The sequence below is a fragment of the Palaemon carinicauda genome, chromosome 14, assembly GCF_036898095.1.
Source record: "Palaemon carinicauda isolate YSFRI2023 chromosome 14, ASM3689809v2, whole genome shotgun sequence".
NCBI lineage: Eukaryota > Metazoa > Arthropoda > Malacostraca > Decapoda > Palaemonidae > Palaemon > Palaemon carinicauda.
In genome coordinates, this window is record NC_090738.1 from 7,352,288 (window position 1) to 7,369,787 (window position 17,500).

Below are 17,500 nucleotides of genomic sequence, written 5' to 3' on the forward strand. Positions count from 1 at the left end.
AAAGAAGAAGAATCTAGTTATCTAACTTATAGATTTTCAATGCAAATAAAAATGACTAAAGGATTTCTAGGAATGCTGAACCTGCAACAAGGAGGAACTAACAAGATGTCCCAGTTTACTACTGACCATCTTAAAGTTAAGAGGACAGTTTGCGGTGTGGTTTTCACGGAACCACAAGAGGAAGGATCCTTAATGTATAAGATGACTTCTTGGATAAGGTCTAAGGACCCCTTCAACTCTGAGGGCGGGATGGAGGAGAAGGTGGAAGGAGGACCCCCAGAGGAAAAGGAACAGAAAAGACAGGAGGTGGAGAAGGAGAAGGAGAAGGAGAATGTTCAAAAGACATTGGAGGAACGCATCGGTTTCTTGGAAAAGGAAGTAGAATCGAAATTCTTAGCAGAGAATGAAGAGCTGAGAGCAGAGAATCAACATCTCTGTAACATCATTGGAACTCTTCAAATCGATAAGAAAATCGAGATGGAAAATTTGGCAACCAAGAATGACGACCTGGAACGAACAAACGAACATCTAAAACAGGAACTCTGCAGTCAAAAAGTTGTCCTTGAACAATATAAAAATGAATTAATGGAAAATGACAAATCAAATATTGAACTCACTGAGAAATTGGAAAAAGTTCGTCAAAACAAAAGGAAACTGGAAAAGTTCGTTAAAAAGAAGATGGAAGTAATTGAGCAGATTTCAGAACAGAGACATGAACTTGAAAAGAGCCTCAATGAGGCAAGGATAAATGATCTGATCAGGAATGGCCGCTACAAATGCCTTTTACAAGAGTTACAGTCTCAAGAAAGAACAATTGAATAAATTAAGTGACTTGGAGCAAAAAAATATTCAATTGAGGGAGGAACTGGAAAAAGTTAAGTCTGAAAAGGAGAGTATGGCTTCTATCACCAAGGAGAGAAATAGTCACAAGGAACGTGTCTCCCATCTAAGTTCTAGTAAGGAAATGTCAGAGGAGAGGATCGTCCAATTCACCAAAGAAAATGTTGGTCTGAAGGACGAGCTGCTTGTGGCAAATGAGATCATCCCTTTACTCAAGGAGGAACTTGAAGGGGGAGATAAGAAGAAAGAAAACAGACCTGGAATCAGGAAAGTGAGACTAAACAAGACAAGTTTAGAAATCTCGACTGAGATGGATGTTAAGGATGGTCAGAAGGAAGATGTCCAAAAGGATGTCAGAGACAATAAAAGTGAGGAAAAAGTAGTCGAGGCAGAGGACCAGGATGCCAACGGACGTAAGGCTGAGAAAGGCGCTCTCCGTGACATCAACAACCGCCAGGAAGAGCAGAAGCTCCAAAAGGAAACTTCCAGGGACGAGGAGAAGGAGGAGGAGGAGAAGAAAAAGGAAGAAAAGATTGCGAAGAGAACTACTCGAAAACCTATCGTATTTGACCTGGAACCCGAGAAGCCCAAAAGGGTCATCTCCTCATCCGACAATAGTCATATCACCTTCCAAGGTGAAAAGGTTAGAGCCGCCACCACAAGGGACTATGGCCTCAACGGGTACGTGACTGTCAACTTGAATGTCCCGAGGAAGTTCCACAGAGCCATATATGGAGTGGAAGGAAGGACGCTGATGGAAATCACCCGGCAGAGTGGAGTCAGCTTAATAGATATGCCACGAAGGCACGAATATAGTAATTTAATCACCATCAGTGGTACCATTAAGCAGGTTCAATTAGCAGCTGATCATATCGAATGGCTTCTGAGGAGTCTCACTGGTACTTAAATACTTCGATCAGCAAATGGATAAAAAAAAAAATGAAAAAACCCCAAAAAAACAAAAAAAGTAAATAAATAAAAAATGAAAAAAAAAATTAAAAAAACCCCTAAAAACGAAAAACCTCAAAAAAAAAAAAAAAAAAAAAGAAAACCCCCCCCAAAAAGTTTAATTTCAGTTTATTTTGTGAGGGAAAGGAGATTCAGCCAAGTTTTGCCAGGACCAAACCTTCAGATAATTGTGCTCAATCCAATCAGGACAAGTTCGAGATACCACATCCACAGGAAGGAGATCCCCTCCCCCCACCGGATCTATGGACTGATTGACTGATAGACAGCTAGAGAGAGGATACTTGGAAGGACTGACCAGCTTGGAGGATGCAAGGCTTAACCTATCCAGCTTGAATTACAACTCTTGGAATAACCTGGAGGACAATGGCCTACTGAGGAAAGAAACCCCGCTGATTCTAGTATGCTCTGTACCGTTTGTCAAGTGTACAAATGGTTGGATATCTAGATCTATTCTTTCGGATATCAACCTTTGGGCGGTTCTGGGGAAATAACGGATTTTGAGCGAAGCGAAAAATCTATTTTTGGGTGAGATAGCCATGTCGTCCTGATGGAAGTTCCTTCATTAGTAGCTTCCTAGGTTATATGTGACTACAGTGATATATCCCAGAGAATTTACCGAAGGTATCCAGAATTCTAACTCCTGGAGCGAATATCCCTTAAAATCTTAAAAAGGGATATCGCGTAAGGACGTATTGGCACGCCTCATAGCAATCTGCACCCCAGATAGTATTTTACGCTTCGAGGAGGTGTGGCAAAAATAAAAGGGGGGGCCCTCCAAAGGCCATCCCCGTTCCCGTACTACTATTGAGAGTACAACAGCGCCATTCCCACAATAGTGGCCATTCCTTGTAGCATTGAGCATAGGCTGTTACAGATACAGTACTACGGAAGGGATACTGAAGATCTCTTCTTCAGAAGAGATGGGTGGGTCCATCAGGACGACATGGCTATCTCACCCAAAAATAGATTTTTCGCTTCGCTCAAAATCCGTTTTTTGGGCTCAAGCCATGTCGTGCTGATGGAAGCATACCAGAGCATTAATGTATCTGTGGATTTTCATCAGTGCCTTATATCAACCTTTTCTATGGTCATGGGGACCATATGAGACCAGTGACGTTACCGTTATTTGTCATCATCACTAATCATAAACAATGTTAGTGCTTCCTGCCTCCTACAGGGAAGAGTCATCTAGACAGTAGAAAAGGGATTTTAAGGTTAACATAAATAGTATGACCAAACTTAAGTACACACTGAATACAGTATACAAATAGTCTCAAGTTGTATATTTGGTAAATTAACATCAGTGTCTCTTATGTCTATCATTTGATGCATACAAATATATGAAGGATGCATACTAAGTAAGTTAAAAACTCTGGCATGTATATATACAATTGTCTGGCGAAGGTGGACGCACTACATTCTAATAGACATTTATTCCTAATAAATGACTACAAGAGATGGTTAGCAAAACGAATGTAGTATGACAATGGGATTATACCTGAAACGAGTACGTAGACCGTATTTCTTTCTTGAAGGAAGAAATAATGAATGCCACTCTTAGATTGAAGAGAAATTATAAAATAATCGCTCTTTATAATTCCTGTACTGGTTACCTCTATCTGCACTGTGTACCTCGTACACCGGCACTAGTGCTATCTGTATAATTCCACACCTGGGATTTTAAACAGAGCTAGTGTTACCATGGTAACACTTAATCAAAAGAAGACATACCTAAGAAGAATGACCTCTTCTCCCCTTAATTGACAGTCCCAGTCAATTACTGTTCATCGTAGAATAGACGGCAGGGTAAATATTCTACCTGACGTCACCACAAGCTGCTTCAGATCATGGACTTACTTAGCGTAGTGTTTGTAGAGCACTGTGGATGATTCTCATCCAGAACATGTGCGAGGACATGTGAGGTCCCAAACCATTAATTGTTTATCACAGTAATTAGGGGGCAGGCTTTAATACACTGCCTGCCGCCACTACGAAGTGTTTTAGTTCATGCGCTTGTTTTGCATAGTCTTTGTAAAACACTCTGGATGATTTCCATCCAGTGTATGAACGAAGACGCTCAAAGTTCATAAACTGAAAGAAGTTCAGTGATGAAGCAATCTTTCTCGGATCATGACCTGCGGGAGTACTGTCCGGATCCGCTCTACGAATAAAGTAGGTGAGCTTTGCCCTCAGCGGATTTAGAGATAAGTTTGATCCCGAAGTTTCTCCTTTAAAGAGCTGTCCTCCCCTGAAGTCTGAAGTTCTACGAAGATAGACCTTTAGACACTCTACAAGACATAGAGAGACACCTTCCTTCAGAGGACAGATTCTCCAGGGACCCCACCTCTTAGTGGGTAGCTCGTTTTTTGCGAGAAAGGATGGATCAGGAAAGAGATTATGTTCTCCTAATTCCGTGAACTGAATGTGACCCTCATCTCTGGATAGGGCCACTATTTCATTAACTCTAGCCCCAGAGGCTATAGCAAATAGGAAAATAACCTTTTGGGTTAGGTCCTTAAGAGAACAATCTTCATTGTTCACAGATGAGGCATAATGTTAGACCTTGTCCAAAGACCAAGAGATGGGCTTTGGTGGTACTGCGGGCCTAAGGCTAGCACATGCCTTCGGAATCTTATTAAAGATTTGATTCGCCAGATCCACTTGGAAGGCATATCGGAGAGGCCTAGTCAAAGCTGACTTGCACGTATTTATCGTATTGGCCGCCAGCCCTTGGCTATGAAGGTGGACAAAGAAGGACAGACAGAAGTTCGTAGAAATTTCTTTCGGTCCTTTTGTTTTGACAAACGCAACCCACTTCTTCCAGGAAGACTCATATTGTCTTCTAGTAGACTTAGCCTTGTATTCTTCTAAGAATTCTATATTGCCTTCTGAGATCCCAAACCTTTTTCTAACCGCAAGAGCAAGAAATTCATGAAATGAAGGGTTTGGGTTCTCTGTGATAAACCGAAGGCAGTTGATTTCTGAACCTTCGGAAATATACCTAGGATCGGAGCTAGGACTGGCCTCATCTAGTCTATCAGCCCCATTAGAGGATCCTCGTATAGGGCTAGTTAGCGAGGTAGTTTCTTGAAGACGCTCGTGATGAAGAGGTCGAGCTGCAGTTCCGGGACTTGTTCCCATCTGGGAGGGAATATGTCTGCGTCCATGGACCATTCCAACTCTATCGCCTTGGATCGTGATAGAGTATCCACCGTCACATCGTGGATCAGTTGTAAATGAACTGCTGTTAGGTGCCATCCCTTTAGGAAAGGGATGGGTAACTTCACCCAAGACTGTACGAGACGTTCGATTGTGACGTCTTATTATCGCTTCAGTGTACCAGATCAGTCGTAGGGGGTCTGATCTGTGTGGAGGGGGCTTCCCCGCTCATGAAAGGACCAGCAGAGTTCTGAGACTTTCGTGTCTTAACTTTTGTTAAAGAAGCGAATAAAGAGGGACCGATCTCAGTCTTATTTGAACTCTTCAAGCGTTTGATGCGTGTTTTCTCCAGACTCTTAACGCATCCTTCCGATGTGCTCTTTGCACTAGATCTGTCACTATTGCGAATTGGGGAAAGTCTAGCGCTTTTCCTTGTTGGCATTTTGGGAATCTGATCGATTAGCTGAGTCTCTTGACAGACCTTAGGATCTCCTTTTAAATTCCCAAGGGAAAAGAGAGTTGATGTGACTGAGGGCTTCGATGGTTTTTTAGCCATCGAAACCCTAGAGCTGGAGAAAGTCGAGACTTCTAGAAGCTTATCTTGCATCTGTGATGTCCCAGGAACCGGGATATCTCTATGAAGATACTTAGGACTGTGAGTCTGATATGTATCTATTCTAGGATGAATGTTACTCTTCGTGACATGAATCCTAGATAGGAGGAAGGGGGTGGTTGACTGGAAGGTTCCGGAGGACACCTTTCAGGTCTAACAAGACTACGAACACCCTTAATTGGAACCAGGTCCATATGTTCAGAAGGATTAACATTCAGAACTTGTAGTTTATTATGAACTTGTTGAGTGGCGACAGGTTCAGAATGACTCAGAGATTTCTTAAGTCCTTCTCGTGAACACAAAATAGCCTTCCCTGGAACTCGATGAGCCATAGCTTTCTTACTGCCTGTATGCTCTATAGCTCTCAGGTATACTCCACCAGGAGGGTTTTGAACTGTAGGAGAAGGTAAGGGGATAATAGTAGGGACATTTCTGATTCCCATCAATGGCTCATCTTGAATAGGCTCTGGACCGAAGGATCGAAGGTCCTGCGATCCTGAGGGAATGTTCCTCCTAGCCGAAGCGTCTTTATGCTTCGAATAGTCAGCAGGCTTAGACTTTTGACCATCTGCCTGTAGCATCGTGGTCACTGGAATAATGGGCTGTTGTTGAGCAGCCCGGATATTTCCAGTATTTTCGATCTTATTTTTAGGTTGGGGACCCACAACCACGGAAGATCTTCTCTTTGAGGGAATGCCCCATTTTTGGAGAAGACTTATGTTCTCCATGGTGGCATTCTTAATTACTTCCTTAATGATCTCTTGTGGGAAGAGGTCTTTACCCCAGATGTTGGAAGATATTAGCTTCCATGTTTCGTGTTTCACTGTTGCAGCAGCGAACACAAACTCTCTACATGCTCTCCTAGCCTTCACAAAGGCGTAAAGGTCCTTTAGCAAGGTAGCCATATGCATTTTGGCTATGACCATGAGCATGTCTGGGGTGTTTTCAAAGGTTGAACGCAACTCTATGTAGTTTTGTAGAGAAAGGGATGTCGCAAGTCTCTCCTTTGACTCGTGTTCATTAAACAAGAGCAAATCGGACAATTTAGGGAGACATACATTGAATTGTCGACTTGCGACATCCTTGTCTAATTTTCCTACTGAAAATGTCAAATGGACTTCCTTCCAATCCTTTTCTTGTCCGGGAAAAGCTGGTGACAAAGGCTTGCACTCATCGAGTGTGGGACATGGCTCACCCGCCTCTACAGCTTTGACAACAGAAGTAAATGCCTTCCCCATAAAGGGGAATGAGAGTGAAGTAGGAGCAAGAAAGGAAGGGTGTCTGTTATTCAGTGAGAATACCTTCGTTTCTGAATAACCCGCCCTTTTCAGACTGCCTGAGAGGATAGTCTGTGCCTTATCATGGTCAAGAATCATGACCTCCTTTGGTTCCGTTCCTTTTTCTGACTTTGGTTCGTACTTCAGTCGGACCCAACAACTAGGGAAAGCATCAAAGCTTGGCCAAAATTGAATTTTGTCCAAAGGAACCGCACCTATTTTCTCTGAGATGTAGAGATTGCCATTTGAAATCGACATCTGCTCCGCAAACCTCCAGGGATTGGTTATGGAGCATGTTGGCAGGTCTTGATTCATGGGTCGTTTGACTGACCCGTGGGAAGCGACAAGAGAAGCTTTACGAGGCTCTATCTTAGGTTTTACTTCCTGCTTTCCGTTTTGTTTACGAAAGCTCTCTATCTGAATCTTCAGTTGGATACATAATTGTACCACATTATCCAATAGAGGGGTAGAAGACGAAGATGTTGACATCGATGGCTCTATAGCCGGCATAGGTGGAGGAAATTCCGACACAACATTTATCTCTTCTATCTTGGAGTTTTCTGGCCGTCAGGGGATGTAGTTGGCTCCTGAGGCACTACTATTTCCTCGCTTGCCTTTGGAAATAGTAGCTTACGCATCCTATCATTAGGTAGGAAAGGTCCCGGAGAGATCTTTTGGAAGCCTCTCACCCAGTTGCGTAATTTATATTGAGCTGTATCCCTAGTCTCCGTAGACTTGGGATTTTCAAAACCTACAGACATTAATGTCCGACATATATTGCAAACCTGTGGGTTCCAATAATGTAGGGATCCGGAAATAATATTGCAGGGGGAATGCAACCTGCAAGTATTATGATCGTAAAAGTACTTACTCTTGGCCTTGCAGAGGACTGCAGCACAAGATATCTGGTGTTCCTCCTGTAAAGAAAGGAAAACCAAATGAGTATACAAGGGATTATTTCTTTGATAATCAACATGTAAATGTCATCTACAACAGAATAGCTTAGGATAGTAAGCTATAAAGGGATAATAGGAGATACATACTTGTGTACCCCTGCGAGCAAATGGTGCTACCTCCCCTCAGTATTATTGTAACTACATGGAGCTTTCTCTATTGAGAAACTCCAAGTAGAAAGGCTCTTACCCCTAGGGGTAGAGAAGTATCAAATCACTGTCCCAAAATAATGTTAATACTGTCGGGTCAGGATGACTGATTCTAGATCAGACTATTGAAGAAAATATTCATTCAATATATGAGTGGTATCAGCAGAATGGTCGTACAAGGATACCCAAGGTATGTTAGAAATTACTACTGTATAATGGTACTGTAGTTTTCTAATTGCAGTAAGTCTATATTGCAATTTACTGGCTACTGTACCTTATGTATTGTAGTCTAGTCATTATGCTGCCTTCATAGCAGCATATGACAGTACGGTCCATCTAGCATGTAGCCAGCTGGACTAGAAAAAAAATAAAGACATATATTTGTATATCCCACTCAGCCCATTTGCTGTAGTCTTCCTACTATATTAAAATATAGAGTTTCCTGATCAGGGAGACTCAAGGATAAAGGCTCTACCCTTTAAGGGTTAGGAGTGTATTACTCTTGCCTTGAAGTATTTAATATTGTAGGGTAATCCTAAAACTTATTTCTAATCAGGATAGTGAAGAAATCATATTCATTCAATATAGGATTAGGCTTAGCAAATGCCCGAGTTGGATATCCAAAATATATTGGAAATTACTACTAGTATAAGATATATAGTGGTTTTCTATCTGCAGTATATTCTATACTGAGATATACTGGCTATCTGTATAACCTATGCAGTAGTTCAGCCGGCATGTTGCCAGTCTAGCTAGGTCTTGCCGGCATACCCGGCAGTGCTAGCTAGAGAGAGAGAGAGAGAGAGAGAGAGAGAGAGATAGTATGGAAAAAAGGCTATTCCTTACTGTAAATGTATACAGTAATTAATGATGTAAAAGTCTAATTTGACTGCCTTTCTCCAGAAAGAAGGTTCTAATAGAAGGGGAGAATGTAACATTCAGGTTTCTATGTAGCTAAAGTACTATTGCCGGCAAGGTACCACCTATACACTGCCGGCCGGCAACCCGCCGACAGTACCAGTACAGTCGGCGTGCTGCCAACTGAGTCAGCACTGTCTTTGCCGGCCCGGCCGGCAGTACCCCGGTAACAGAACCTATAGCAGCAGTCTAAGGGAGGACTGAAGAACCTTGGGGACAGAAGGGACTACCCACTCACGGCCATCATGGTCGCAACTGCTGGCCAGGCCGGCAGTTGGCGATTGGGCCGGCAGTTGCCGACAGTCGGAGACTGTCGGCAGCCTTCTTGGCTGCCGGCCAGGCTGGCAGTTGGCTATTGGGCCGGCAGTTGCCGGCAGTCTCAAACTGTCGGCAGTCTTCTTGGCTGCCGGCCAGGCCGGCAGTTGCCGGCAGTCTCAAACTGTCGGCAGTCTTCTTGGCTGCCGGCCAGGCCGGCAGTTGCCGGCCGGGCTGGCTGGCGGCAGTATGCCCTGCCGTCAGCCATGACTAGAGAGGGAGTCTGGCTGGCTCCAGCAACCTACCGGCAATGGTAAGGTTGCAAGATGTCAGCTTAAAGAAAGACAATGGATCAACCATCAAAAGAGGATAGAGGGGTAGGGAACAGGGTCCTGTAACGAGTGTGAAAGGAACTGATAAAATTGTCAGACCTACCACCTATAAAAGAAACTCTGTTTCAGTATCAGCAGAATCTCAGGTGACAGGAGAGACTCAGTTCTCCAACCCAGAGACTGCCGACACAGTTAAGGGAATGGCGGTACTACCGCCTCCTCTCAATGAAGGAGAAACAGAGTTCCAGTGCCACGTTATCGTAGGCTAAAAGAATATCACTCTTTAGCCCAGGGTACTGTGGCACAGGACTAGTCTTTTAGTCGCAAGGAGAAGATGGTATACTACCATAACTCTAAGCGGCTATGGAGGGCTAACCTCCATTGCCAGCCACCTTGCCGGCAGGGGAATGATGGTATCCTACAACCCATTCACCCTGCCGGCAGGTCGCCAACATAAGACTAAATACTCTGAGATTCTGACTAAATCCCCAAAACCTGCTGGTATATCCACAACCAATGGTTAAGGGAATAAGCAGAAACAAACCCCAGGTTAGCCATGTCTGAATAAAATTCAAAGCACGGCTAATAGGGTTGTAGCCCGAGGCTACACTCAGAGGGAAAGAGATTACCCTTAAATCTCCGAAGAGACGTGTAATGTTTCATAACATTCTAGGAGGTATCAGTCTCCAATGAATGAAAACAATACACGAGGGTAACCGGGGAATGTCGAACGTATAGAAAAATGTCTAGGTTAGGTTATCTAGGCTAGACGAGATCTCGGTTACCTAAATCACCGAAACTCTAACTATACGATCGACAGAGGAAAAGGAAATAATTATGCACATAATCAAATCTTCACACGAATAAATGCCTAAATAGCTAAATAATTACAATAATTAAATAAAGCTATTTAAAAACTGGAAGTCGTTCTGCTAACTAAATAACACATGCCTAACGAACGACAGCGCCCACGGCGCCTCCAGTAGCTGGCCTAGCTCTTAGGCACAATAAAATACTTTAATTTCATTGTGAAACAGGAGCTAAAATATATTCATAGTAAAGACCCGATACTCAACTTTCCAAAGGCGGAAGAAGATGATGAAAGCATGATTAATAATCCTTTAAACGATCGAAAAATTAGATCACAGGGAAATACCACCGAGCGAAATCGCTACAAAAAAAGGAATGGCCACTATCGTGGGAATGGTGCTGTTGTACTCTCAATAGTAGTACGGGAACGGGGATGGCCTTTGGAGGGCCCCCCTTTTTATTTTTGCCACACCTCCTCGAAGCGTAAAACACTATCTGGGGTGCAGATTGCTATGAGGCGTGCCAATACGTTCTTACTCGATATCCCTTTTTAAAATTTTAAGGGATATTCGCTCCAGGAGTTAGAATTCTGGATACCTTCGGTAAATTCTCTGGGATATATCACTGTAGTCACATATAACCTAGGAAGCTACTAATGAGGGAACTTCCATCAGCACGACATGGCTTGAGCCCAAAAAATCTAGAAGACCGGCTCTGCAGAGAAAACGAGCTAGGCTTCTTCTAGTAGGCAGTCTTGTCCTTACAGGTTGGACCAAGATAATCAGCTAGTGAAAGAAGCTGCGCCATTCGGAGCAGGTCAGTCTGGAAAGGTGTTCTGATATCAAATGGCTGCTGATGAAGGTTGAAGAACTGGGATGAGCAGAGTAAGTTTTGGTCCTTACAATTGGTGAGCTGATGCCCTTACAAAATTCTTCATTTTTTTTAGGTTTAAGGTTTTTTTTAAGCTTAAGGTTTATTTTTTAGGTTTAAGGTTTTTTTAGGCTTAAGGTTTTTTTTTTAGGCTTAACGTTTTTTGTAGGCTTAAGGTTTTTTTTTAGGCTTAAGGTTTTTTTTTAGGCTTAAGGTTTTTTTTTAGGTTTGAGGTTCTTTTTTAGGCTTAAAGACTGGCTATGCAAGTGAAGAAACCCTGATAATGATGAATGAGCGTGTCTTGTATGAGTGGGTAAAATGACGCTTGGCTTCACCGCCCGGCCTACAATGGCACTTGGCTTCACCGCCTGGCCTAAAATGGCAATTGGCTTCACCACCTGGCATAAAATGGTGCTTGGCTTCACCACCTGGCCCGCTTGGCTTCACTGTCCGGCCCAGCAATGGCACTTGGCTTCACCGCCTGGCCCGCATGGCTTTATCGCCCGGCACAACAATGGCGCTTGGCTTCATTGCCTGGCCCGCTTGGCTTCATCGCCTGGCCCGCTTGGCTTCACCGCCCGGCCTACAATGGCACTTGGCTTCACCGCCTGGCCTAAAATGGCGCTTGGCTCCATTGCCTGGCCTGCTTGGCTTCACTGCCCGGCCCAACAATGGCGCTTGGCTTCACCGCCTGGCCCGCTTGGCTTCACCGCCTGGCCCGCTTGGCTTCACCGCCTGGCCCGCTTGGCTTCACCGCCTGGCCCGCTTGGCTTCATCGCCCGGCACAACAATGGCACTTGGCTTCATTGCCTGGCCCGCTTGGCTTCATTGCCCGGCACAACAATGGCGCTTGGCTTCATCGCCAGGCCCGCTTGGCTTCACAGCCTGGCCCAACAATAGCGCTTAGGATTGTTTAATTGATTTTTTTCTTTTTTTTTTGGCTTAAGTTTTTTTTTTTTTAGGTTTAAGGTTCTTTTTTAGGCTTAAGGACTGGCTAAGCAGGTGAAGAAACTCTGATAATGATGAATAAGCGTGTCTTGTTTGAGTGGATAAAATGACGCTTGGCTTCACCAACCGGCCAAAAAATGACGCTTGGCTTCACTGTACTGCCCACTTGGCTTTGCCGACCAGCCCAACAATGACGCTTGGCTTCACCACCCGGCCTTCAATGGCGCTTGGTTTCACCGCCTGGCCTACAATGGCACTTGGCTTCACCGCCTGGCCTAAAATGGCGCTTGGCTTCACCACTGGCCCGCTTGGCTTCAATGCCCGCCCCAACAATGGCGCTTGGCATCATTGCCTGGCCCGCTTGGCTTCATTGCCTGGCCCGCTTGGCTTCATCGCCCGGCACAACAATGGCGCTTGGCTTCATTGCCTGGCCTGCTTGGCTTCATTGCCCGGCACAACAATGGCGCTTGGCTTCACCGCCAGGCCCGCTTGGCTTCATCGCCCGGCACAACAATGGCGCTTGGCTTCATTGCCTGGCCCGCTTGGCTTCATTGCCCGGCACAACAATTGCACTTGGCTTCATCGCCAGGCCCGCTTGGCTTCACAGCCTGGCCCAACAATAGCGCTTAGGATTGTTAAATTGATTTTTTTCTTTTTTTTTTTTTTTGGCTTAAGGTATTTTTTTTCTTTTAGGTCTAAGGTTCTTTTTTAGGCTTAAGGACTGGCTAAGCAGGTGAAGAAACTCTGATAATGATGAATGAGCGTGTCTTGTTTGAGTGGATAAAATGACGCTTGGCTTCACCAACCGGCCAAAAATTGACGCTTGGCTTCACTGTACTGCCCACTTGGCTTTGCCGACCAGCCCAACAATGACGCTTGGCTTCACCACCCGGCCTTCAATGGCGCTTGGTTTCACCGCCTGGCCTACAATGGCACTTGGCTTCACCGCCTGGCCTAAAATAGCGCTTGGCTTCACCACTGGCCTGCTTGGCTTCACTGCCCGCCCCAACAATGGCGCTTGGCTCCATTGCCTGGCCCGCTTGGCTTCATCGCCCGGCACAACAATGGCGCTTGGCTTCATTGCCTGGCCTGCTTGGCTTTCATTGCCCGGCACAACAATGGCGCTTGGGTTCATTGCCTGGCCTGCTTGGCTTCATTGCCCGGCACAACAATTGCACTTGGCTTCATCGCCAGGCCCGCTTGGCTTCACAGCCTGGCCCAACAATATTGCTTAGGATTGTTAAATTGATTTTTTTCTTTTTTTTTTTTTTTGGCTTAAGGTATTTTTTTTCTTTTAGGTCTAAGGTTCTTTTTTAGGCTTAAGGACTGGCTAAGCAGGTGAAGAAACTCTGATAATGATGAATGAGCGTGTCTTGTTTGAGTGGATAAAATGACGCTTGGCTTCACCAACCGGCCAAAAATTGACGCTTGGCTTCACTGTACTGCCCACTTGGCTTTGCCGACCAGCCCAACAATGACGCTTGGCTTCACCACCCGGCCTTCAATGGCGCTTGGTTTCACCGCCTGGCCTACAATGGCACTTGGCTTCACCGCCTGGCCTAAAATAGCGCTTGGCTTCACCACTGGCCCGCTTGGCTTCACTGCCCGCCCCAACAATGGCGCTTGGCTCCATTGCCTGGCCCGCTTGGCTTCATCGCCCGGCACAACAATGGCGCTTGGCTTCATTGCTTGGCCTGCTTGGCTTCATTGCCCGGCACAACAATGGCGCTTGGCTTCACCGCCAGGCCCGCTTGGCTTCATCGCCCGGCACAACAATGGCGCTTGGCTTCATTGCCTGGTCCGCTTGGCTTCATTGCCCGGCACAACAATTGCACTTGGCTTCATCGCCAGGCCCGCTTGGCTTCACAGCCTGGCCCAACAATAGCGCTTAGGATTGTTAAATTGATTTTTTTCTTTTTTTTTTTTGGCTTAAGGTATTTTTTTTCTTTTAGGTTTAAGGTTCTTTTTTAGGCTTAAGGACTGGCTAAGCAGGTGAAGAAACTCTGATAATGATGAATGAGCGTGTCTTGTTTGAGTGGATAAAATGACGCTTGGCTTCACCAACCGGCCAAAAATTGACGCTTGGCTTCACTGTACTGCCCACTTGGCTTTGCCGACCAGCCCAACAATGACGCTTGGCTTCACCACCCGGCCTTCAATGGCGCTTGGTTTCACCGCCTGGCCTACAATGGCACTTGGCTTCACCGCCTGGCCTAAAATGGCGCTTGGCTTCACCACTGGCCCGCTTGGCTTCACTGCCCGCCCCAACAATGGCGCTTAGCTCCATTGCCTGGCCCGCTTGGCTTCAGCGCCCGGCACAACAATGGCGCTTGGCTTCATTGCCTGGCCTGCTTGGCTTCATTGCCCGGCACAACAATGGCGCTTGGCTTCACCGCCTGGCCCGCTTGGCTTCATCGCCCGGCACAACAATGGCGCTTGGCTTCATTGCCTGGTCCGCTTGGCTTCATTGCCCGGCACAACAATTGCACTTGGCTTCATCGCCAGGCCCGCTTGGCTTCACAGCCTGGCCCAACAATAGCGCTTAGGATTGTTAAATTGATTTTTTTCTTTTTTTTTTTTTGGCTTAAGGTATTTTTTTTCTTTTAGGTTTAAGGTTCTTTTTTAGGCTTAAGGACTGGCTAAGCAGGTGAAGAAACTCTGATAATGATGAATGAGCGTGTCTTGTTTGAGTGGATAAAATTACGCTTGGCTTCACCAACCGGCCAAAAATTGACGCTTGGCTTCACTGTACTGCCCACTTGGCTTTGCCGACCAGCCCAAGAATGACGATTGGCTTCACCACCCGGCCTTCAATGGCGCTTGGTTTCACCGCCTGGCCTACAATGGCACTTGGCTTCACCGCCTGGCCTAAAATGGCGCTTGGCTTCACCACTGGCCCGCTTGGCTTCACTGCCCGCCCCAACAATGGCGCTTGGCTCCATTGCCTGGCCCGCTTGGCTTCATTGCCCGGCACAACAATGGCACTTGGCTTCATTGCCTGGCCTGCTTGGCTTCATTGCCCGGCACAACAATGGCGCTTGGCTTCACCGCCAGGCCCGCTTGGCTTCATCGCCCGGCACAACAATGGCGCTTGGCTTCATTGCCTGGTCCGCTTGGCTTCATTGCCCGGCACAACAATTGCACTTGGCTTCATCGCCAGGCCCGCTTGGCTTCACAGCCTGGCCCAACAATAGCGCTTAGGATTGTTAAATTGATTTTTTTCTTTTTTTTTTTTTTTGGCTTAAGGTATTTTTTTTCTTTTAGGTTTAAGGTTCTTTTTTAGGCTTAAGGACTGGCTAAGCAGGTGAAGAAACTCTGATAATGATGAATGAGCGTGTCTTGTTTGAGTGGATAAAATGACGCTTGGCTTCACCAACCGGCCAAAAATTGACGCTTGGCTTCACTGTACTGCCCACTTGGCTTTGCCGACCAGCCCAAGAATGACGCTTGGCTTCACCACCTGGCCTTCAATGGCGCTTTGCTTCACTGTCTGGCCTACAATGGCACTTGGCTTCACCATCTGGCCTAAAATAGCGCTTCGCTTCACCACCTGGCCCGCTTGGCTTCACTGCCCGGCCCAACAATGGCGCTTGGCTTCACCGCCTGGCCCGCTTGGCTTCATCGCCTGGCACAACAATGGCGCTTGGCTTCATTGCTTGGCCCGCTTGGCTTCATCGCCCGGCACAACAATGGCGCTTGGCTTCATCGCCTGGCCTGCCTGGCTTCACCGCCTGGTCCAACAATAGCGCTTAGGATTGGTAAATTGATTTTTTTTTTTTTCGGCTTAAGGTTTTTTTTTTTTAGGCTTAAGGACTGGCTATGCAGGTGAAGAACATCTGTATAGTGATGAATAAGCGCATCCTGTTTGGGTGGGGAAAATGACGCTTGGCTTCACCACCTGGCCTGCTTGGCTTCACCACCTGGCCTGCTTGGCTTCACTGCCTTGCCTACAATGGCGCTTGGCTTCACCGCCTGGCCCGCTTGGCTTCACCGCACGGACCACTTGGCTTAACCGCCCGGCCCAAACATGACGCTTGGCTTCACCCCCGGCCCAACAATGGCACTTGGCTTCACGGCCTGGCCTAAAATAGCGCTTGGTTTCACCGCCTGGCCTACAATGGCACTTGGCTTCACCGCCTGGCCTAAAATGGCGCTTGGCTTCACCACTGGCCCGCTTGGCTTCACTGCCCGCCCCAACAATGGCGCTTAGCTCCATTGCCTGGCCCGCTTGGCTTCAGCGCCCGGCACAACAATGGCGCTTGGCTTCATTGCCTGGCCCTCTTGGCTTCAGTGCCTGGCAAAACAATGGTGTTTGGCTTCACCACCTGGCCTGCTTGGCTTCACCGCCTGGCAAAAGAATGGTGCTTGGCTTCAACACCCGGCCTACAATGGCGCTTGGCTTCACCGTCCAGCAAAACAATGGCACTTGGCTTCACTGCCTGGCCCGCTTGGCTTCACTGCCCGGCTTACAATGGCGCTTGACTTCACCACCTGGCCCGCTTGGCTTTACCGCCCAGCAAAACAATGGCGCTTGGCTTCACCGCCTGGCCCGCTTGGCTTCAACGCCCGGCAAAACAATGGTGCTTGGCTTCACCACCTGGCCCGCTTGGCTTTACCGCCCAGGAAAACAATGGCACTTGGCTTTACCGCCTGGCCCGCTTGGCTTCAACGCCCGGCAAAACAATGGTGCTTGGCTTCACCACCTGGCCCGCTTGGCTTTACCGCCCAACAAAACAATGGCGCTTGGCTTCACCACCTGGCCCGCTTGGCTTTACCGCCCAGCAAAACAATGGCGCTTGGCTTCACCGCCTGGCCCGCATGGCTTCAACGCCCGGCAAAACAATGGTGCTTGGCTTCACCACCTGGCCTGCTTGGCTTTACCACCCAGCAAAACAATAGCGCTTGGCTTCACCACCTGGCCCGCTTGGCTTTACCGCCCAGCAAAACAATGGCGCTTGGCTTCACCACCTGGCCCGCTTGGCTTTACCGCCCAGCAAAACAATGGAGCTTGGCTTCACCACCTGGCCCGCTTGGCTTTACCGCCCAGCAAAACAATGGCGCTTGGCTTCACCGCCTGGCCCGCTTGGCTTCAGTGCCCAGCTGACAATGGCGCTTGGCTTCACAGCCCGGCTTACAATGGCGCTTGGCTTCACCACCTGGCCCGCTTGGCTTTACCGCCCAGCAAAACAATGGCGCTTGGCTTCACCACCTGGCCCGCTTGGCTTTACCACCCAGCAAAACAATGGCGCTTGGCTTTACCGCCTGGCCCGCTTGGCTTCAGTGCCCAGCTGACAATGGCGCTTGGCTTCACAGCCCAGCTTACAATGGCGCTTGGCTTCACCACCTGGCCCGCTTGGCTTTACCGCCCAGCAAAACAATGGTGCTTGGCTTCACCGCCTAGCCTGC

General features: G+C 47.1%; 2 protein-coding genes across 2 annotated transcripts in view; both read left to right on the forward strand.

The window, feature by feature from the left end:
* Positions 1 to 51: 51 nt before the first annotated feature.
* On the forward strand, positions 52 to 822 carry LOC137653852 (golgin subfamily A member 6-like protein 22). Its single transcript, XM_068387502.1, has one exon. The coding sequence runs from the start codon at positions 52 to 54 to the stop codon at positions 820 to 822; it is 771 nt and encodes a 256-aa protein (XP_068243603.1).
* A 73-nt stretch (positions 823 to 895) lies between these two features.
* Positions 896 to 17,500, forward strand: part of LOC137653853 (nucleolar protein 58-like) — a 29,628-nt gene continuing 13,023 nt past the window's right edge. Inside the window, exon 1 of the mRNA XM_068387504.1 lies at positions 896 to 1,483. Coding sequence (XP_068243605.1) covers positions 896 to 1,483 — 588 coding nt within the window. The remainder of the gene's footprint in view (positions 1,484 to 17,500) is intronic.

What these genes read in the sequence shown, in the direction of transcription:
- LOC137653852 (XM_068387502.1), top strand. Translation starts at nt 52, where the DNA reads ATGACTAAAGGATTTCTAGGAATGCTGAACCTGCAACAAGGAGGAACT.